This window comes from Calypte anna, chromosome 17 (genome assembly GCF_003957555.1).
Source record: "Calypte anna isolate BGI_N300 chromosome 17, bCalAnn1_v1.p, whole genome shotgun sequence".
In the NCBI taxonomy this organism is placed as follows: domain Eukaryota; kingdom Metazoa; phylum Chordata; class Aves; order Apodiformes; family Trochilidae; genus Calypte; species Calypte anna.
The window spans coordinates 4,610,678-4,634,219 of record NC_044262.1 but is presented as its reverse complement, the minus strand read 5'-3'; the positions used below and the strand labels follow the sequence as shown (position 1 = coordinate 4,634,219).

Here is a 23,542-nt window from a genome sequence, read left to right as displayed (position 1 = left end):
AACTTAGACATTAAGTGAACAGAGCACATGATGACCATCTGTAGTATTTCTTCAGTGTTGCAGAGAAAGGTGTTAATCTCTATTCATTTCCAGTGCTAGGAAAAATATTTAAAGATTATACTCAGCAAATACAGTTTTCCTTTGAGCATGTTATCTTACTCTTTAGCCCTTGCTTACTCTTTAGCCCTTGCCAGGAGTAAACCCTCAAGTTTCACATGAAACTCAGCATTACCAGTACAGTAGCAAAAGGGTTTTGGCACCCTCTAAAATGCTACAGAATATGCAAGAAAATCTCAGAAATAGCATTTATTTGTTGTTCATGATATTTGACTTTACAGAACCTGAAGTTTGATTACTTTCAAAACAGTTTTAATAGATTTTCTGCCAGTAACCAACAGGGTTGTAACAACAATGGAACAGTATTTTTCCTAAAGCTTTAAAGACTAGGAAGATTCTTTTCCTTGAGCATCAATTAGGACTGCATAAAAATTAGGTAATGAGGCATCACTGCAAGTAGTAGCACACTGACCCTCTAGCACCACAGGAGGTGGTTTTCAATCTGACAACAAAAAGTAATCAAATGAAAAGGAGTCCAAAGTTTATAGACTTCATAGGTTTTGTTCCTTCTCTCTCTAGATGGTAAGAAACCATTACTAATTAAGCATTTTGCTTTGTTCTGCCAACAGGATCAGGGCAGAATATTTTGTTGAGATGGAATAAAGTAAATGGTTGCCTCATTTTTGCATTGATCACATGCAGACTGGACATTGTCTTGTCTCTGATAACTGGACTGAATCCAAGCTGGACCAGACATCTACAGAATGCTTCCCCCACACACAGTATTTGGACACATTTCAAATAGAGGTTAAGAGGTTAACCTTGTTCTGCAAAGTGTAGTCTTAAGGATCAAAAAAAGCTGAACTTGACTACAGCAAATTCAGCGAGGAAAAGGAATCAGAGAATATAACAGCAAGTCTTCCCAGAAGACAGTCTTTTCTACACATCCAAAGAGAACTAGCTGTTTGAATTTTAGATTAGCTGATACAACATTTTCTTTTAAATATTTCAAAAGCACAGCATGTTAAAAACAACTTTCATTACACTTTCTGGAATACCAGTACCAACAACCTCTACGTGAAACTGTTACAAGCTACTCAAATGCAGTCTCTTAAAATGAAAAGGAGACAGTATATTTAAAGCATATATACATGCTGCTACCAAGGAAAGAAAGCAGTTAAGTAGCAACTTTTTATACACAAACTTTGCTAAGAATCTTGCTCTTTGAAATAGCCCCCAAATTAGTTTGTACTTAAGATTTTTCAGCTGGAAAGACTTACAAAAAACACCCAAATCTAATTGTAAGACCCCTTGGTCTTTTTATTCCGAGCTTGCATGATATTTTCATACAAACTGATTTACTGGAGATACAGTACTGCAAGTTACTACTTAAAAAAAAAAAAATCTCAGAATCCAGTGATTTTTTTGCAAAACATCATTATAAACCTCCATCTTCACACAAGGCATATGCACCAACAGCCCTGTCTTACAGAGTAGGTAATTCAAGAAAAAGAGTGTGCAAGTCACTACCAAATGAAACATTTTACAAATACTGAAGTAGTGGAACCTAAATGAATCAGTTATCCATCTGCACAACCACAGGGTTGCACTGCACTACATAAACACTGACCAAATGCCCCCAAAAATGCCAAGAAACTACAAGCAAGTTCAAAACAGAGTATTAACTGTTTCTTTCAGTGAAGACCAACCAGCCCCTTTGTGTACACATTTAGTTTTATTGTAACAAAGCAACTTGTACACTTTAACGTTTAAAACTGAGCATCTTTCTTTCCTTTCCAGTGAAACAAAAAAAAAAAAAAGAAAAAAAAAAAAAAAAAAAAAAAAAAGAAAAAAAATTTAAAAATAAACAAGAACAAAATTACAATAGAGAATGTCAATTCCAAATAAGATCCTACAGGTTCTGCTGATTCTCCATCAAGTGGCAGGGCTCAAAGTCATCATTAGGAGAAGATTTTATTTTAAAAGTGTCATCTTAAACTGCAAGGATGTTTGTTAAACATCACAATTAAACATGCCAAAGGAGAAGAAGCCATGTTGTCAAAATGCCCACTTAACCCACCCAAACATCTGAAACCCACCCCAGCTGACCTTCTATAACCCCATTTTATTTTTTTTTTTAAAGTTTTTTCTTTTTTTTTAAACAAGAGAAAGTAGACAGATACATGTTGGTAAATGCTAACTGTCCATATTCACATAGAGACACAGTGTAATCTCTGAGCCCAATATACAGAGAAAGAAGGAAAAAAGCTAGATTCTATGCACTACTACACAGGGGCCTAGCACTCTTCAGCTTCCAGCAGAGTGAAGGGAGCAGAAGGTTTTCTTTTTTCCCACAGAACATGGTGTGTTGATTCCATAAACAGTTTTTGTTTTTAGACAGAAAGGGATAAAAATGAACTTGAAACAGAAATTGGTAGATTCTTTTCCAATGTATTCTGCTCAAGGTATTTCCCCCAAAATAAATTGTGAACCATGGTGTAGAGGAGAGAAAAAAAGACCTCAAGAGAACAAGGCGACTGAGCACAAGAAAAAAAAGACAGCAACTTGCTCCCAGGGACTGGAGAAAAATTAAAAAGGTAAAAAGGGGGTTTGGAATCCATCAGTGTTCAATTAGTCATCTTCTCCTTCATCCTCCTGTTGAAAGATAAGCAACAATTAAAAAAATCTGATCACTAAAATTCAGATAGCACCAACTTTCATAACCAGAATGTCTTTACTACCCTACAGACTCAGTGCATTACTCATGGCATGCTCTGTGATGACCTCTCTTTCCTTCTACACCAAGTAGTAACACTTGAGCACCTGTCTGCACACACGAGTTACTGACTGGATGTCCCAAGGAAAAAGCATCAGGTTTAAAAAAAATTACAGTGACTCAGAATCACTACAGACATTGACATAACTTTAAATCTTTTTTTTCCCTGTTGTTTTAAACTTGAGCAAAAATGGTTCAACTTTCAGATGCTAAATTCTAGGTTATATAACAGAGCCAGGTATTCCAGTGCCCACAGCAGCCTTCCTCTCTCAGTACAAGTAGGTTTTTTGCAACAGAAATTCAAACACACCCAGTTCCCAGAAACAAAGATTCTAAACTCTTAAGTTACCAACACCCTGTATACAGTCCCTGCAATCCCAGTTGCTGCACCAAAGGAAACTTCTAATTCCTGAACCCAACAGAGCCTCAGCTAAGCTGGCAATAAGCAGAAATAAACCAACAGCTGGGAGAATGACAGAACTGATGCATGAACAAAAGCTATTTACAAGTAAAGCCTTGCTGGAATATCCACTAATTATGTAAGAATTTTGTTACACTGATATCCTAATTCATCTGGAGCATTTCCCTTGTAAACTTACTAAACCTATTTATTGGCATTCTCATATACACAAATATAATTACACTGAAACCACTACACAAGTTAAGATTGCAACAGTTTTGCTTCTGCTCTCCAAACACCTTGTCAGTGATTGTACAAAAAGAGCTATTTTCACCTTGTAACAACAGCTCAGTACTCTTGGTAGATCTCAGATTCCTTTTGATTCTCATACACCAGATATGGAAGGCACACGGGGTAAGATTACTCACCTCTCCTTCCTCTCCCTCATCATCATCCTCATCTTCCTCACCCTCATCTTCATCTCCTTCTTCATCAATATCCTCCAATCCTTCTTCCTCTTCATCGTCGTCATCATCCTCCTCTCCCTCCCCTTCTTCATCATCCATATCAGGAACCTTAAAGACACAAATGCAACATTAACTACAGTGATCAAATTCACTTTCACTTGCACAGTGCTATGAGGGGTATGGATCACCAGCTTGGTGCTAAACTTACCAAGTAGTACTGTAAAGGATTTGGCCAGATGTCATCCTTGATGACTTCTCCTAGCTCATCAGCCCCTGCATCGGAGTGGTCAGTGAACCAGGTAAAGAAACTTTCTGGCTCTTCATGCTGCCTCTTCCTACTGGCTTTGTTCTGTGTCTGGCTTGAACGTTTTGTCAGATCCTGAAAAGAAAGTTAAAAAGTCGCCTAAAGAAGTGGTCTTTAGGTTTGTGTTTTGTGCTTTTTGTTTTAATAAGCAGCATTTAGAGATAACTTATCTAACAACCACAAGAAGTCACATACTCCCTCTTTCAGGATCAAGTCTTTATGAAACATCTGGAACCCAAACAACTCACAGAAAAATATACCTCTCAGCCACTTGCATTTCTCATATACATGAGAAAACAGTAAAATCACATGCTGCTTCTAAGGACCTCCACTGAAATGCTTGAAAATTCACACCATCTCACATTTGATTTATGCCTCCCTATCACAGTGAGCATATATGACAACTGTTTAATGACATCCTGAATTTAGAAGATCTGACAATGGCTAAATGCTAATCTGAGAGTAGCTGAATTGTAGTTAAATGCTACCACTACGACACACACAGGACTGAATAAACACTCAAGTCTCCACACCTCTAATCTGTCTTTATCTCAATATAAAGAACTGCCTAGCCTTCTTATCCCAAGATGTCCTGTTGTGCAGTCTTCAGGCCATTCTTGTAGTAAGTATAACAAAATAAATCTACACAAACTGCTAAAACTTAGGTCACAAGAACAAACACAAGTCCTTTATCTACTGCCCTACCCCAGAAGTTTAATAAGTTTGCAACAACCTATTTTCTAGGTTTGAAAAGAAAATTACTACCTGCTATTTAAATAAATTATTTCTCTGATTATGTGGTAATCCCAAACATCTATCATTTGCAATCTTGACAGAATCACAACACTTAAAGGTTTAGACAGTTTAATGAAGAACAATACCAGAATTCACCGATTTTGTACTGTGTTTTAAGATCACATTTCAGCTGGTTTGTATGGGATTGTAACTTGTTATACAAGAGGAGAAGTTCTGGTTCTCAATGAAAAGAAGATTAAAGTTTTCTTCTCAACCCGAGGGTGACAAAGTAAGCAGCAACTTTACTGCAACCCTCAATTTTACTTTTAAATACTCATTTCAGGATAACATGAAAGTGCTCCCAACTTTTATAGAAACTAACTACAGCAAAGTAACAATGTCTGAATACTGTCTGCATGAAAAATAGTCCTGAATTATTGTGTGGCTGCATCTTCTACAAAGATGTGATGTCTAGAAATGAAGTTGAGGAAATAAAAAGAAACCAACATACACCAACTTATCTGACCTCCCAAAACCCTGCTGTCACTGGAAGTCCTAAATCAAGTTATCTTAAGGAAACAACAAAACACAGAGTCTAGACCCACACCAAAGAGAGAAAAGCTAAATGCACTTGTTAATCTTTCCATCTGGATAGACTTGTATATTCACATTTTTCTTGGTGCTCACCAGCACAAGAGAATTCACTACAGATTTCCATGTAAATGGGGTATTCCAAACCCTGCAAGATAAGCATGAACTACACTGGTAGAGAAGGGTTGAGAGGGGAAGAAAAGGGAAGAACAAGGCAGCTTCAGTGCAAAAGAAAAAAAGGAACATCATGAAAGTAATGGTACCACAGAGCACAGCAGTCAGCTCTCCCCTGTCATACCTTCCCAGATTTCCATTTGATCTCAGTTGATTTTGAAGATGGGTCTCCACTTTCATTGAGGTGAAACTCTTTGGAGAGAACTTTATTTTCAAAGTATGGATTCTCATCAAAATACTGCAGAGTTGAAAGCAAAGAGTTAGAACCCACATAATGTAAAGACATGTGAGACACACCAAAGAGATCAAGTTACAAACTATGACCCAGTATGTGATTACACTAAAAAACTAAAAACCAAAAACAAACAGAAAAATCAGGAAGATATTCAAGTACTTACAAAATCTATTCTGTAACCTGATTTGATGTCTTCAAATTCTGTCACCTCAACTCTGGTCAAATAATGCAGTGCTTCCTCATCTTCTTCTCCCAGCAGTGCAGATACTAAGACAGAAATTGGGAATCCCACATTAACAAAGCCATGAAATGTGCAGTGTGCAGATGAAATACAGGGAACTGACAGGAAGGAAGATTTGAAAAAATCAACACATCTGTCCAAGACAAATTCTTGTGGAAGTTACCAGCCAACAGACTACTAGTATTTATGTTTCCATTTGAAGTGAAAATATCTGCATACCCTTCTCTCTGAAATACATTTTCATACATGCAGTTTGCCCAATCTAAGTGATTTACAAACTTGTTTTGTACTCTCAGTCTATTGTCAGGAGTCCTAAGGAGCTCACGTCCAATTAAAAAAACACCTCCAAACAAAGTAATTTTTTCTTTCTTTAGGGGGCACAATTAAATAAGAAAAGTGGGAAACTTCTAATTTAAAACACAGAAAAAAATCAACATGAGATTTTAATGAATAAGACATTCCTTTGGTCAACAACTACAAGAAATAAAAAGCTTATAAAATGCAGTCTACGACAAAAAACGTCTTTGCATATGCAGCAGGCTTCTGTTTAAGCACATGCCAACCAACAATCCTAAAAACCCCCCAGATCTTTAAGATATGCAACAAGCAACCAAACACTCAATTTATAGAAAAAAAGAGGGCTATTAAGAACATACCTTGTGGGTGGTTGACAAATGTTGTTACCCAGAAATTCGGTATTTTGGCGATCAATTCTGACCTCTTCTGGAAGAATGGTTGGCGGAGTTTGTTGTATTTCTGTTCTACTTTCAAAATTTCCTCACTGGCCTGTTCATTCAGTCTGTAATAGGAAGAGCCACGTTAACCACAAGAGAAAGAACTCACATTTAAAGACAAACCATCAGTAGAGTTGCCTAAAAGCTGCACGAGTGTGACCGCTTTGCCCTATTTAACAGGCGAGGCATCTCACAAGAAACCCGAGGCCCTAACTTGTAACAGCTCTGAAGAAACACACAGCCAGAAGCAATCTCACTGGTCTCAATTGATAACATCCTGACCACACGCTACGTTTTGCAGCAATACATGTGGGACAGACCCTTATTTATGCAAAGAAAAGCAGTATTTTACCTCTTAAGCATTTTGTTGGCAAAGGACCTGAAGGCGGGTAACACCTCATGCTATCACCTGCTCTTTATAGCTTTGGGCAGGCAATCAAACTACAGAAAAGCAATTCTGTACCCCACACAATCTTAAAATGTAACATTTAACTGGTTTTGTAAAAAGGCAGAGCCCTGATCCTGCAACAGCTTCACATGGCCAGAGCCCCAGAAGTCACCCACAGTGTGCGTGGAGAGAAGATCCAGGCACACATTGACACAGAACCCACAGAGAGTTCTGGCCTCTGAAACTAAAGTTTCACTGACACTTTCCATGTTATTCAACAAGCATAAAACAATTAAACAAATAAAACATAAAACAATTAAAAGTATATTAACAGATAATGTTTCAACCAGCCCTTTGGTTGTGCTTATAGACATGAAATACTTCTGCAAAACAGCATACACTGAACTTGAAAAAACAATTGAAAATATATCTTTATTTTCAAAACTATCACAAATAGCTTAAAAACGTAAACTCGAGTTCTACCTTTTCAGTTGTACACAAACAAGAAACCAGGATACTACTTCTATTTTTTTTATCATACACCACTACTTCTTATATCTATCTGAGTCAGAACACAAGTATATCTTGGCAGTTTAAAGAGGTAGAATTACTACCAACTGCCTTCTTTACTCAGTATTTTTGTTTTTGAAAGCTATATTTCTCCTAAAACACTAAAAGTTTGTTAATGTTTACCTGTCTATTTCATTCTGTACTTCATCAATGTGTTCAATTGCTTCCTGTTGCTCTTTTTCTGAAAAACAAACAAAAACACATCAAAATCCCTTCATTCTTATGTCTGACAAATCACCTGGGGTTTTCACTTAAGACTTTTTCGAGTCATCTATTTTAGAAGAACGGGGATATTTCTATGAAACGTTTTAAGCATTGTTCTGCCTTAAAACTTCCACTGCTTCCAGGGTATGGTGTGGCCGATGTGCAGAAACTTTGAGGAAACGTCCCTCAAAACCAGCTTTTTCCGTAAAAATCAGAACTCCCGTTCCCCTACAGTTTTACACAAACCAACTTAGGCGTTAAGCCAATTGTGACAAATTAATGACTATATTTAAAAAGCCGTAAACCACACTTACTAAGACCAAGACACTTGAAAGGCAAGTTAAGTGATTTACAGAGGGCAGAAACATCAATAGAAATAGCGTAACTGGGAACACGCCAAAAAGAACCGGAAAAAAACCTCCAAAAACAAAAACCATTGAAAAGGATGGTTATAACCAAAAATAAACCCCGGAACACCACTAAGTCTCCGTTTAGCAGGTTATTTTGAGATGGGAACTTGCCCTCCGCAGAGCCTGGCCCGGGTGCGGGTTCCAGGCGCAGTGTTTACCTGCCGCGCCGGGGGATGAATGAGCGGAGCGGGAAGTGGCCGGGGCAGTGCAGCGGGATCACCGCTCCCCCGCTACGCTTCCCGCACGCCTCAACCTCCGCCCGGGGACGCCTCTCTCCGGCAGCGCGGGCGGGCGCCGCTCCCCACCCCGGCACGGAGGGGAGGGAAAGCACGTGTGTGACCGGAGCAGGCAGCGGGCGCAGCACCGCGGGGCGCGACGGCGGACGTGGAGCCGGGAGGAGAGGGGAAGGAGGAAGGACAGAGCGCTGCGCCCTTCCCGCGGCAGCCGGGAGGAAGCCCACGGCGCGGCGACCTTTAAAAAATCCCGGAGCTGCCGCGATCGCACGTGGAGGACGGGGGCGGGCGGCCCCATGGCCGCGCAGCCCGAGCACCGCGTGGCTTTCCCCGGGGCGGCCGGGCGGGCTCCGGCGGCGGGGCCCGGCGCCGCTCCATCCCCGCCCGGCGGGGCAGCACCACGCGGCCGCGGCGCTGCCGAGACCAGGAGGCGGCGAAGCATCATGGCGGCGGCGGCGGAGCACAATGAGGCTCCGCGGATGCTGCTCCGGGAGGGGGGGCGGAGAGAGGGGGGGTCCCGCTGCTCCGCTAAGGCCGCAGCGCCCCCCGCCCCGGCCCCGCCTGCGCCCGTGGGGAAGGAGGCCGGGCCGGGGAGCGGAGACAAAAGGGCGCTAACATGGCCTCCTCCTGCTGCTGCTGGGGCCTGCACATCCGCCCGGCCGACCCCGCGCTCTTCCCGCCTCCGGCCCGGCCGCGGCCCGTGTGGTTGGGGAAAATGGCGGTCGGTGCGGCGCGGTGCGAGGCGGAGGCCGCGCCGGCTGCCGCCATTCCCTTCCCGCCCCCGGCGCGGCCTCACCTGAGGTCTCGTCGGCCCCATCGTGGTTGGAGTTCAGCTCCTTCTTACTGACTTTGGCCGCCGGCGCCGACATGTTGGTGGCTGCGGAGCGGAGCGCGGAGGGAGGGGGGCTGTAACGGGACTGAGCGGAGGGGGGGGCCAGGCACAGACTCCTCCTGCTGCTGGTGCTGCCACCGCCGCTCTGTCTGTCTCCCTCCGCCTCCGGGGCGCTCCCGCCTCCTCCGCTCCCGGATAACAGGGGGCGGCAGCGGCGCTCGCAGTGCCTCACGCTCTCCACAGCCAGAATCACCAACACCACCGCCGCCGCCTCCTCTGCTGCTGCTGCTGGCGAGGGGCGGGCAGCGCGGCGCGCATGCGCAGGACCCCCCCCTTCCTTCGGGGCACGGAGGGGGAGTACGAGAGGGGGGGAGACGGCGGCCGCAGTGCGCGTGCGCGCGGAGAGCCCCCCCGCGGCGCGCTGGGCAGCGGGCGGCGGATAGCGCATGCGCTCTGCGCTCCCTTGGCGGGGAGAGGGCGAGCGCGCCGCTCCGCGCAGGCGCCGGCTCCGCCTCTTCGCCGCGGGCGGCTCGCGCGCAGCCGCAGAGGGGCGGCTCCTCAGCCCCGCCCCCGCCCACCGCCTCACGCCGGGCGCTCATTGGTCGGGAGCGGCGCCCTCGGAGGGAGCGGAGGGGGCGGAGGGGGCGGGGCTTGGCGCGGAGACACAGAGGACGGCGCGAGAGGCGGGAGAAGGGGGGGGAAGGAAGGAAGGGCGGTGGCGCGCGCAGGTGTGCAAGGGGGGGGGGGAAATGCGGCGCGCGCATGCGTGCACTCGCCGGGGCTGCACGTGGCTACCCGCCCGCCCAGCGCGCGCTGAGCTCGAGGGTCGCGCGTCCCCTCAGAGCCGCTCCCGTCCTGTGAGGGGAAAGCGGCGGTGACAGGGGCGGTCCCGCTCCTCGGGAGATGGGTGATAAGGGGGTGTGTGTGTCCCCGGGAATGAGGAGACGGCATGTGGGATCACCGACACCCCTCCCTCACCCCCCCAAATGATCAATAAGTGGCTGCTGTGCCGAGTGGTCCCACTGACAGAATGGCCCCTCAGGACTTGCTCCAGCAGCTCCTGTGCCGTAAGGGTCTCTGAGGTGAGTTTGTGTTCCTCGTAAAGCAGACATGGTGACCCCCATCTTGCAGCACTGCCTCTGTTAGCTGGAACATGACCCACAGCAATAGCTGTAGATGTTAATGTTTTAAGGGCACAGAGGCCCTGTCAGTCACATCCAGCCCCCTCAGTTAGTGTGGGAGCACAACTCTAGAAGGTCATTGAGCACAGCCGTCTGCCAGCACACCTGCCACTGCACCAAGAAGGAGCAGACTTTAAATAACCCTTTTTGTCCCTTTCCTGTCCACCTGTCATGGAAGAGCTCATTGCTGCTTCACAGTTACAGCTAACACACTCTTAAAGAAACAGACAAGCCACTCTTTCCTGTCAAAATACACAACATATAATTCACAGATGAATATAATGGTACAGAACAGGCTAAAAGGTACAGTTTTGACAAAGAATTTGCCTTTTGTGTTTGCTTCCCAGTCACACAACACTACCATATTCTCCCTCCTTGTTTCCTTTTTTTTGTCCCCCAAGTTGTCCTTCCAATAATGGGTGTAAATTGGAGCATAGGAGGTTCAAGTTGAATATTCAAAAAAATTTTTTTACTGTAAGGGTGACAGAGCCCTGGAACAGGCTGCCCAGGGGGGTCGTGGAGTCTCCTTCACTGGAGACATTCAAAACCCGTCTGGACACGTTCCTATGTGATGTACTCTAGGTGGCCCTGCTCTGGCAGGGGGGGTTGGACTAGATGATCTTTCGAGGTCCCTTCCAACCCCTAGGATTCTATGATTCTAGGATTCTGTGTAATGGACTTACTCAAGGCCTTTATTAGTTCCTGTCTCCTCAGAGGTCTTGCTGTAAGTTTTCTGCTTCCTGCTCCTACTTGTTACTTCCTAATCTCTATTGCTTTTTTCTTTCTGTCTTCCCAGCTGTTCCTTCCCACCAACGATGCCATTGCCACCCACAACTGCTGAGGTATGTCCACAATTTGTATTGTGCTTCCCAGTGCAAAAAAGCAGGCGAGAGGAGCTGCCATCCTCTGCTTTCACAAACTCTCTTAACTGCTCGACACACAAGCAAAGCACTGCAACTTCCTGAAGCCCATCACAGTGAGGTAACTTCTCTCATATTCTGTCTGTGTCTCCCAAGATCAAGTAATGCAGATATCTTCACATTCAGACAAGGTAAGGTCATGTGTGTGGCTTATTTTATTTCCTCCGGTTTCCTTTGCATCTCTTTACAGCTGTATTTGCTTCAGGTTTTTTTTTCTTTTTCTCAGCTGTAATGTAATATTATATTGTCCTTCTCTAGGTTATCTTTTGAAGGTCCACAATTTTAAAATATGGGCCATGTGTTCAAAAGGCAGTTCCAAGCAGGAACATGATGAGCCAAGTGGCATCTGACTCCTAATTTGAATTGCTTGTTTAGTCCATAAATGAGTAGATATTCCTTAAGTACATGACTAAGGTGTTCTACTAATATATCTAAAGTTACATAATCATGAGTTTCAACTGCCATATTTCTAAAAACATTTCTCTGATCTGTTTATTCTACCCTAAAACTACTACTATTTAAGAAAACAGTATATATTAATGGTATGGATTAATTTTAGAATAATCATTTTTTAGATATATTTGAGACACAAAATACAAACCTAAGCTTTCATACAAAAAGAGAAAGCAGTTAAATTGTTTTTGGCAGAGGAAGTAGTGTTCTTTCCCACAGCTGCTTTATTCCTTCAGTTCAGTGCTGGTGATCTGCCACTCCCAGCTTCCTAATAAACATTTTATCTTCACTCTTCCTCAGTTCTCCTTCTGTTAGAAAAGTTTTCTTAACATTAATTCTGCTTCTCCATTTATACATCCTTTCAGTCCAACTGACCAGGGTACAGTTGCTTTAATAACCTCTGTTTGCTGCTTTTCAAAAGAGAGCCTTGCTCACACAGTTAAATGCATTCTGGGGATGTTTCATACAAGGCCTCGAAACAACAGGTGATTGCATGGACTCTGGGGCTTGGCTCAAAGAATCTGACAGCAATCCACAGAGTGATGCCCTCTCTGCAGCCTCCTCCTGACTTTGTAAAGAAATTAATTAGTGAAATTTAGCCACTGAGTAGTTATTGAGCCCTGGGAACGATGAGAGCAGAGCACCCCCAGTGGCTCTTGCAGCTGATTTACTGTTTGTTCTTGCTGCATTGTTAACGTGTGTGCTCAGGAGGAACATGACTCAAATACTTGTGAAGAAGCAAGTAGCAGCACAACTCTCAGCTCAGTCCCAAACTGTTCTCTGTGTAGGCACCCCAAATCCCATGTAGTTTCATTACAAAGGAAGGAAAATGGCACCTGGGGGGATACAAAGCCTTGTTGTTACATGGTTACCTGGAGATATTCAGAAATGCCTCATTCTTAGACTTAATACATAATTGTGTTTAATATTAATGATTCTGTAATAAAATGTAACAAATACTTGGAGATCTAATTGATAAATATTCAGTCACCTCCTGCTTCTAATGTTTTTCACTATCTGTAGCTAACCTCTGAGGCAGTTTTAGTCCTTCAATAACTGTTGAGGGGTTAAAACATAGTTATAATCCTAATTCCCTAAGTGAATCCATTTAGGGATAATTTTGTCCTCCTTCTCTCCTCTTGAAAGACCTTTGTCAACTACATCAAATATAATAGGACAGTAACATTTTTTCCAGAACTACACTGTCCAAGTAGCTGTGCTCTCTGTATCACAAACAGCTCTTTCCCCTCTGTATTGCAGAGGATTCCTGCTTTTGCTTGAGCTTCAGGTTGCAAAGTTGAGGTTGCAAAATTATGCTGCATGTGGCATCTTTCACACTCAGTGTGTGAGTGTTCTGGTGTTGACAAATAAGGGAGTTAGATCTTTGCAGCTTTCTGAAAGCAATGACTTTGTGAGAGGAGTGAAGAAAACGTGTTTGTTTTCCTTGATGTATATTTGGATCTATGGGACGTTTGGCAGGAGCTGATCAATGGCCTCACAGTTTACAGAAACTGCACATTTTTTTTTCAAAAACTGACTAAACAGAGCTTCTTCATAATCTCATATTTGCTCCTTGATGTAAAAGCTCAAATCTTCCAATATTTCTTTCCTCAGTTAAGTATGTTACTACAAGACAGAGACATAATTGGTAATCATGCTTAGTTTCTAGAATGTTGACATCTGTAAATTTTAAACATAAACCCCTGATTTGGCAAGTGAAATCAGAAAATGTGCTAAATCCTCTCAAATACTATGTAATGATGTGTGGAAAAAAAAAAAGTAAATTTGCTTCCCAGTATTTCTGTGGTGCAAAATGGGCATACATAAAATCATGCAAGTCAATATAATTAATAGCAACTTACATTTTTATAGCCTTCCATGCTAAAGAATCTCATAGCCTTTACTGGGATTACTGCAGAGAAATCTAAATCAAGGATCATTTTTACCAATGCTGAAATACAACCAAGTGCTTAACCATTGTACATCTATGCTGGGGGCTTGATCTTCCACAAAGAACTTGGCAGATTTTGGCTCTGTATTAGGATTGAAGATCCCCCATTGAGTGGAAGAAAAAAAAATGTAGACTATATGAAAGCTTCCAAATTACTGAGTACCCCAGGGAGCTGAAGGCTGCACAACATCTCAAGCACAGGAGTTTGCACTTTACAGGAAGGGCTGAGTGGCAGATCAGTGCCTGCTCTAAGCAGCAGGCAGAGACACACCGGCTGGTTTGCTGCATGTAATCAGTTTGAAAGCCCCCAGGAGTTGCTGAGTCTCTGTGACCCTAGAAAGACAGTTTGGCACATCTATTAAACAGTCAAATGCCTCCCCTCCAACTGTTTATCCATCCCTGCAAGCCACAGAGCTTCCCAGCCCAGCACTCACACCAGAACTGAGTGGTTAGATAATGAAAGAAGAATCTTCCATGTGTCCTCACAGTTGTTGCAGTTTAAACCCTCAGATGAAAATATTTCTGGGCTGGTAACTGCCTTTGAAGCAGGATGGTGGTTCAGTAACACAGACAACAGGGAGTGATTAATAGGATGTAGTTGAATATATCCAGTGATTCTATTAGGATTTTTTAAATTTACTTTTGGTGGAGTTCCCATTAGGCATAGTTGCTAAACCTGAATTTTTTTCTTTAACCAATGTTTTAAACTTACCAGAGCAGTTGCTTGTAATCTATCAAGAGCTGGATGGTCTTGTAACACTTGTGCTCATTCCCAGATACTAGACACAAAGAGGCAGTCAAAATATTATCTAAAATCTTAAATTAAAATTCAGTTAAACTTAACCCCCATCTGGACATGAAGTGCATTGCTTTTTAGGTATGTGATGTGGGTACCTAAGAGCATTTTGCTCATTTTTTTCACATGAGATATACAGTTGTGAATTTTTTAGAGAACTGATCTGTGCTGTCTGGGATATTAGGGGAAGTTGTTTATTGGAAAATTCTCTTGAAGTTATGTTCTGCATTGTGAGATTAGAGGCCCTGCTCATAGATACATTTGACTGGAGAAGTTTCCAGCCCTTCTTAACTTTCATCCAGATTTTGTATCTCAGACATGGATGTTGTGTTCCTCAGCTCAGATGGAGCTCTGTGCCTGCTAACTACTGATTAACTGTGCCAGCAGACACGTATCTAGACACTCTTAAAAATCCACAACAACTGAGCTGCAGTTTCTAAACCCAAAAAATGTTTAAATAACAACTTGTCCAGATGTGCTGCTACTATTTACAGATGTGAATATCCATCTCCTCTTGCCTGAGGAGCTCTAAACAAAGTTCTTGGTAAAACAGACCACTTAAAAGTTTGATCATTCTACCTAGGAATACTTAATCAAAAATAAAGACACTTTCAGACTGGAGCACTTCAGTACTGGGATTAGTCTAGAACAGCTGTGTCAACCAATTTTTTTTATGCAGAAGGCCCTGAAATGATTCACAGGGGAGGTAGCTGCTAGTCTTTGATTTCCATCAGTGGTGCTCTGTCTGAAGAAAAGCTAGAATTTCCTCACAGTTTGGGCAGAACCTCTAGTGCTACATAGAATTCTTCTAATGAGACACAATAATTACAGATAAAAATTCATGGAAATTACAGTATTATAAATTTAAACAAATGCTGAATTGAAGTTTTAGGATAACTCAGAAGTAGGGGTACAGCACTGCTAAGGACTAGGAAGAACTATACTTGGTGTTTCTGTGTGTTTTCCTGCAAAGAGATTTTCAGATGATCCTCTCCCTCTTCTCCACTCATGAAAAAATGAAGAGGGAGCCAGCATTTCTCCAAAGACAATTTATAAATGTTTGTTTTCTAGGATTTTAACTCTGTCCAGTTCCTCTTACTTATCAGCTCCTTAGTCCTACGGCAAGAAAACTCTTGCTGAATCCTAAAGAAAGTTGAGTAGCAGTTCGAGACTTGGTCCCTCAGGGATAGCAGTAGAGACTAAAATTCTACACTATGCGTATTCCATCCATTGTCTTGCTACCAAGTGGCAGCTGGTTTTGTGGGAATCATTAAAAACTTTCCTTGTTACATCGAGCACTATCGATACTTGAGCTCTCAGGGGGAGTAACCTCTGTTTCTACCCAGAAAACATCAGATTAAAATAAACACACCCAACGTTGCTCGGTGAGGAGTGAGCACATTATTTACAATTCTGTAGGTTCAAATTAGAATTATTCAAACATTTGCAGTGTGTCATGAGTCTTGTGTAGGAGTACAGTGATAGAAAAGGTGACACAAAAGGGAGAAAAATATGTAGGGATCTGTCACATACAGGTTTTGCTATCATAATACATTGTACATGTTACTCCTTTCATCTGAGGATGTCAAAGCTCATTAAAAATTCTAGTTAAATATAAAAAGCTTTCTGAGAGAAGTAGTTCTTTTCTTGGTGGGTTAACTGAATGCCAGAGTTATTCAAAATTATTCCTCATTAGAGCAGGAGACAGAACTCAGGAACAGAGCTCGTCTCTAAGTTCGGCGACATAAAATGCTGCACGAGTTGCCAACAATGAAGATCTGCAAGTGGAATTTGGTTAATTGTGTCAGTCTGTAGGAACACTTATTATTTTTTGGTACTACAATAGCTCTGAGGATCCTGAGAGTTCTGCGACTGTGATCCCTTTGTGCAAGGTGCTATCTGAATACAAAGCAAAGAGTTCTGGCTTGGAAGAATGTAAAGTCTTTCAGGACATAGCATGACAAACTATTTTTTGGTACAAGTTCCTACTTATGTATTCTCCACCACACATTCCTTCCCTCTTCTCCTTCACACTGTCCCTCAATTGTGCCAGTGCATTTTTTGTGTGTGTAGCCCCATGTTAAATTGCATCAGGAAACTGATTTCAATTAGAAATAGTCCCCATAAAACCCATGTATTTTTAACTCAGACTCGTACTCTGATCTGGTTCCCTGGAGCAGGGGCATGAAAAATAGAAATAAAAAGGTCCCATGAAAGCAGGATGAACAAGGGAAGGGTAAAGAACATGTCACATAAGTCTTGCTTACTTGGAAGAGGTGTTAAACTGTGCCCCTGACTTAACCTAAGGATGAGAAGGTTGCAGTTTTGACTGGTGTGAAAAGGCAACATTCTTTTAGTAATTTGGTTTTTTTTAAGTTTCAAATTATCACAAGCAAGTGGAATTATCAATAAACAAAACAGCTGCTCTGCCACCTCAGGTGATACCATAAAAGTTTTCAGAGTAGCTTTTTTGAGATCATTGACAAAAAAGTAATTCTTCCCCTTTCAAGGTCAAAAATAACGCCTCTCAGAAACATACAAAGGAAGTAACCTTAAAACTCCATGTTTGTTTTTGCAGTGGTATGACTGGAAAATAATTTCATCTGCCTTTAGAAAGGGGGGCAATGTAAGACACAGCAGAGACCATTTCCCTCCCACCACAGTTGTACATCTATTATCTGACTCACCACTTCTGAGATTCCCTCTGGCAGCACTGGTTTTATTGCACTGAAAATTCAAGAATGTGACATTATTCCCTGTTTTCAAGTTAGTTTGTTCACTGTTTTGTTCAGGTCAGTATTCCTTCCTTTAGAGGTTTGGAACTCAACATTCAGTATGTGCTGGATATTCCTGTACTTAAGCCTTGTGAGAAGGACCAGCACAGTGGAAAAAGAGGGGGAGGGAAGGGAGAAATGAAAAGGGGGGAGAGTCCATATCTGAAGAGAGAGTCTAGACTAGAGAAATTTTACTGACATCCATTCAGTATCCAGCAGGGTCTCCTTCAAGGGCTTTTGCTGAGATCCAAAGGCCCTTGCAATTCACAGAGGCATTTATATGCAACATTGCCCTCTGGGAGCCAAGGTATAACTGTACTCCTGGATAATAATAACAAAGAATACTACCAGACTCCTATTGAAATGTCAACCAGGCACTCCTGTTGTAGAGAGTAACAAAGAGATGCTAATATAATTATGAAGCCTCAGTACCCTCATTAACACATCTTTAGTGCCTACCTCTTTGAAAATCAGCTGTACAAAGTGACTGTCAGAGTTAATTCCTTATAAATTGCCTCCTGTCAGATCCCAGCACTGCAGCAAGTTCTCTCAGGCCTTGCTGATGGTAAGAAATCTGGGGTTATTTTTTAGTAGTGATGTAGTTACATGGGTGTTATTAAAGGTATATAAGCTGTTGCATAAGCAGCATACAATAGAGCAAAATAAAAATGCTTTTGGTCAGCCCAGCTTCAACAATTGGTAGCATAAATAGGAAAAGTTTGAATCAATTAAATGGAAAACTAAGGACAAATGAAAAACAGGAATGAAAGGTGTCACATAATTTGGCATTAAGATGTTTCCGGACCTTTTTTTTTATTTTTAATTTGAAAATTGCAGCCAGTTTAGAGCTCTCCCTCCTTCTCCTGCCTTTACGACAGCATTTCAGCTCCAGGCCTCATTCCAGTGCATCCTCCCTCCCCACCACTCCCCCTCACAAATATATATTTCAATAGACTTAGACTACATGGAGTTCCAAAACCAGCATGTAATTGGCTCAATTGTCTTTTACACTTTGCCACAGAGAGCCACATTCATGTCTTCTTCAGCCCCATTTTGTCATGTTTTTCTCTTTTTTTTTTTATTTTATAGTTAGACTGGCATCAGTACTTGTGTTGGGAACCCTACATACACACTAAAGAAAAAAAATTACATAAATGGGTGCTATTGGTGGTTCATTCTGTTGTTTCTGACAAACTGCTATCCTCTCTCTCTCCTGGAAGGTAAAGGTACCATCTTACAGAGGGGATGAAAAGAAAGTGATCATTATAAATCACTTTGTATTTTCTGGGGCAGTTGAAACACTGACCTATCCAATTTGTCTATAGAAGATACTCTGCTTCCCTTAATCTTCTGTGTGCTTTTGGGAAGATGATAATCTCCTGCAGTACATAATTTTGTAAAGTTATCTGTCTGTCTGTGCTTGTATAATATGCCCTGGGATTCTTTGGGGTCCCTGTTATGCTTGGGATAATAGACCAATAAAAATGGGATATTTGTATTTGCCAGTTCAGAAGTGGCTTTCACACAAAGTGTAAGATAATTTTGCTAAACTGGCAATATGCAAACTCTAAATGGAGGTGAAATTTACATCAATAAAAGGAGCCCTTGCAAATCTTTCCTACTTTATTAATGTCACTGTAGGAAATTATTTTATTCTCCACTCTTAAATCCCATATCCATACCCCTGTAAAGCTATGATGTGTTTATTGATCAGTGTCCATAGAAATAATGTATAAGAAATTAAAGTAGCATGCTTGAAATTAAATATATAGATTTCTGAAGAGCAGTCAAGAACTAAAATTCTGCTTGCCTGCTTTACACAAGCACAATTCTAATGGTACTGAGTGGAATATAAATAGTTATTTCTGAACCACCTTTTTTTCCAACACTTCTGCAAAGGGTAGCCACTTCTGTTCAGATGAGTAATACCTGTCTGCAGTGCTTTTTGAGATGGGCAGCTGCTTATACATCTCAATTAAAATTCCAACTGTTTGAGACACTGTAGACATCCTATGATTTGATGAGGAACAGAGCAGGTAAATAATTTTTAGTCGTGGTTATCAAATATGGGATTAATTGAAGGGATCTCAGTATTTTCTTCCATGTTGTCAGCACAGCAGAGTCAGCTACCTTTTAAAAGTGATGTACCAGATTGTACTTTTATTTCTGAGATCAGATGGTGGGCATGCTGGTACAAACTCAGCAGGACCTAGAAGCCTCCACCTCTAAAAGGAGGGAGATTGCTGACAGCATCAAGCCCCTGTTCAAGGCAGAGGCTCCCAGCTGCCACTGAGTTGGGAGTACCAGGGCAGCCAGGAATTAGGATCCTGAGCTTTCCACAGATGTCTCTGTCAATGTGCCATGGCTCTTGGCCCTGTGCCACCACTTGCTTGCCACTCACACCCCCCAGCACCGTGTCCTTGTGATCCTGTGGTGGTGGCTTGTTGCCACCTGTGACAAGGCAAGCTTTCCCTGGGCTCCTTCCCATTTTGGCTACACTTAACTAAAAATCTTGGTCTTATTATCAACAATGTAGGAATGAATATAGGAGAGGCAATGCCTGTGCAATGCAAGAAATTGTACCCTTAATATTTAATAAAGACTCCCAACTATTAGTTCTGGTTTGGGTAGAGACTGTAGCTTCAGCTTTCTGGAGCCTCAGCAAAATTCAGTTATTTCATTTATCACAAATAGAGAGCAGCTACTGCACCCACTAGTGGGTGAATTCTTACTGAGATGTAGCTTATTTATTTGTCTCCAGGTCATGGAAATCATACCCCCAGTGTGCATGCTTATTGCTACATCTCATTCTTTTTTTTTTTCCTGATCATTTCTCCCCAGTGCATAGTATCACACTGCTTTCTCTTTTGTCAGTTTTCTGATGCTGATTTGCTCCATTATGTGAAAGGGAAAACTTACTGGTATTTTATCTCAGGAAACACAAAGAAGAAAAAGCACAGATCAGCACCCTAGTGATAAGAGCCACTCAAAGAGACTCTTGGTAGCCTCAGGCTAGTAACAACCCTCCCCCAACTATCCCTGATTTTACCTTATTTTCAATGTAGTGTTGTGATTTCAAAACAAAAATATCTGTGTATCTAATACTGCCATGCCAGAAAGAAGATGAAAGATGTGATTTTATTAAATACTGTTGATATATTGATATCCAAGCAAATCAGAGATCTTGCAATAGAGAAGGACTGAACTGAAAGCACTTAGAACACTCGTCTTCTGGAGCTGCTAGCTCCTTTCTCATCCCCAGGGAAGAAGGCCCAGGCATGCACCTACACCACACAAAACATGTACCACATTTGCAGTAACTTTACATATAGCTTGCTGAGAAAATTGTTCATTTATTTCTGGACTTGTTTCACTTATTTAAATTCTCGTTTTCTTACCTCATTTTGCCATCTCAAAAAACCACAAACTTTTCTCCTTAAATTCTCTCAGACAAGTTGTTTAAAGTTTTTAAACTGCAGTTTGCACTTAATATTTTCCTTATGATGCAGTCTGTATATAAATTCACACTTGTGATATTTACTCTACTACTAAACAGTAACATTCCTTGGCAGTTCTAATCATACCAATTAAAGTTAATTTAGTGAGGACTTATGATCATCTATTTATAATGATAATCTTAAATGTGAAGAACCTCTTAAAAAATCCACTCAGCTATTGGGTTCAAATATTTAGTATCAGTTATTCAACACAAAGTAAACTGAGACTAAAAAAATTGCCCTAATTTCTGCATTTAACTATTTGCAGACAAAAACCTAATTCAACAACGCTCGCTTTATGCACTTTTTAATAAGGTTGTTTCATTTGAAAATATATTTATTACTCTCATTAAGGGACATTTTCTTGTCACTGTTTCTCATCTACAAGCTGATCTCTTCAAAAATGAGCATTTCCCAGTAAGTGCTGTACTAGGATTTCACCAATAATAGCAGCAGAGCACTGTTTTACGATATAGCGGTTGAATTCTTGAGCGAATACACTGAGGCAAAACCCCAAGTATGTCCTCCAGAGAAGGGACTGGAACCCTGCTGGGACAAAACCAGTGCATTGTTTCCAATACTCTTACGTCTTTTAAAGCTGCCTTGTAAATGGATGCTTAAAACAAGGTGGAAACAGAAAGCTGAATGAGAAAGAAAGATGGTAAAGGAGCCTCAAACCTATGGCTACAGACACCTGGCTGAAAATCCAAAGGACTTCTACAGCTGTAGCTTTTTAAGATGTTTCACTTGTGTTAAAACAGGAGAGTATATTTTATCATTAAGTATCCTGACACTCCACCCAATTAAAAAGACATACCACAAAAAAAGGACATTAAAAAACCACCCTTCTTGATCAAGCCCATGGTCCACCTAGTCCATTAGTGCCATACAGTAGCCATCAAAAGCAAGTGCCAAGGGCTGTCTACAAGAAGTGGACTGTGCAGGTGGTCAGACTTGTGTCCTGTCCCTGGAAAGCTACCTGCTACTGCCAGTGGTGGAGCTTCCACAGGAACCAGTGCAGGAGATGCTGAACTTCAACTCTGGAAATTCAGATTAACCTCTTTGCTGATCAGTGGTAAGACTACAGGGCTCAAAGGACCATCACTCCAAACCAAGAATGCATTTATGGTCTTAGCTTTTCCGTGGAGTATCTCCAAGTCCACACAAACCAAGGGAAGAACCACTGCAGATACACAGTACAGGATTTGAACTCTGGAGGCTTCAGTTCCACTGGGATTTTTTTCCTGGCTGCTGAAGGAGGTGCCACTTAACCTCTGCTTCAGTTTCACTATAAAATGGCTTTCATAGTTCTTTGTCTGGAGTTTTAGGAAATCTTATTTCATTGGATATTATTTTTAAATTAATTTAAATTCCTCAGAACTGTTGCATTTGCTCTGACATAAACGGATTCACACGTGCTAAAGGGGCACTACAGCTGTCCTGACAAGGGCAGACTCTGTCTCCTGTAATCTTTACACACAGCCCAGGCTCCTTCCCAGCAACAGCACAAATAACCCCGCTGAAGTTGGTGCCTCTGTGCCTGCTCATGCCAGGGCTAAATTTAGTTTGTGTGCTCATCATTCGGTTGTTCCAGTGGAGTTACAATTAAGAGAAAAACCTATAAGCACTCTCGTACCTGGGTAGAAATAATTACTTAAGGAAGCTGTGACAACAATCAACATTTCTGCAGGCACAAGCAGCACGACCGTGATCCAGCTGTGCCCACACCGACTCCAGATGTTGCACCAGGTTAACTCCGGTGCTGCCGGGAGGAGAGCAGCCCGGCTGGCACACAGCGAGCTCAGAGCGCAGTTAAACAATAATTCACGCACGGTACAAATTACCATAATTCCCTCATCAAAACCAACGAGTGGAAAAAGCAAGAAAATCGAAAATTAGCCGCCAGGCTTCACACGCAGCCTGGGAGCTGCCTCCCGTCCCCCAGCCCCACATCATGCCGTGTGCGCCAGCCGAACCGGACTCCTTCAAGTTAGGTTTCAACCATAATCATAGAATCCTAGAATTGGCTGGGTTGGAATGGACCTCAGAGATCATCAAGTCCAACCCTTGATCCACTCCCCCCGTGGTTCCCAGCCCATGGCACTCAGTGCCACATCCAGGCTCTTTTTAAGTATCTCCAGACACGGAGAATCCACTACTTCCCTGGGCAGCCCATTCCAATATCTGATCACCCTCTCCAGAAAGAAATTCTTTCTAATCTCCAACCTAAACCTCCCCCGGCACAACTTGAGACCCTGCCCTCTTGTCTTTTTTGAATGAATCATTCCTCCCCCGCAGGGTGGAGGGTTCCGCCACAGCCCATCCCGGTTTCTCCGCCGCACCTCAGCGGCACTCGGCGGGGGGACACCCGCAGGGCTCGGAACCGGCACCGCTGCGCGCTGCGGGAGTTTCGCGCCGCCAGACGCCGAATATCGGATTTCTCCTCAAAAATCCTTTCCCAGCACAATGCGGCTCTCCCCGCCCCTCGGCTCCCGCCGCAGCCCCCCCACCTCCCCGGCGCCATCTTAGCTCCTGGCAGCCTCTGCGCCCTCCCGCCTGGGCTGCCTCCGGTACCCCCGGCTGCGCGGCGGGACCAGCGGGGCCCCGGTGCTGGCACGG

General features: G+C 42.6%; 1 protein-coding gene across 1 annotated transcript; it reads right to left on the bottom strand.

Annotated features, from left to right (window-relative positions):
• Positions 1 to 1,353: 1,353 nt before the first annotated feature.
• On the bottom strand, positions 1,354 to 9,685 carry SET (SET nuclear proto-oncogene). Its single transcript, XM_030461219.1, has 8 exons — positions 9,316 to 9,685; positions 7,796 to 7,853; positions 6,637 to 6,779; positions 5,903 to 6,006; positions 5,629 to 5,742; positions 3,909 to 4,079; positions 3,662 to 3,808; positions 1,354 to 2,712 (listed from the first exon to the last, which is right to left on the bottom strand). The coding sequence occupies exons 1-8, from the start codon at positions 9,386 to 9,388 to the stop codon at positions 2,689 to 2,691; spliced, it is 834 nt and encodes a 277-aa protein (XP_030317079.1). The 5' UTR covers positions 9,389 to 9,685; the 3' UTR covers positions 1,354 to 2,688.
• Between the last annotated feature and the right edge of the window lie 13,857 nt (positions 9,686 to 23,542).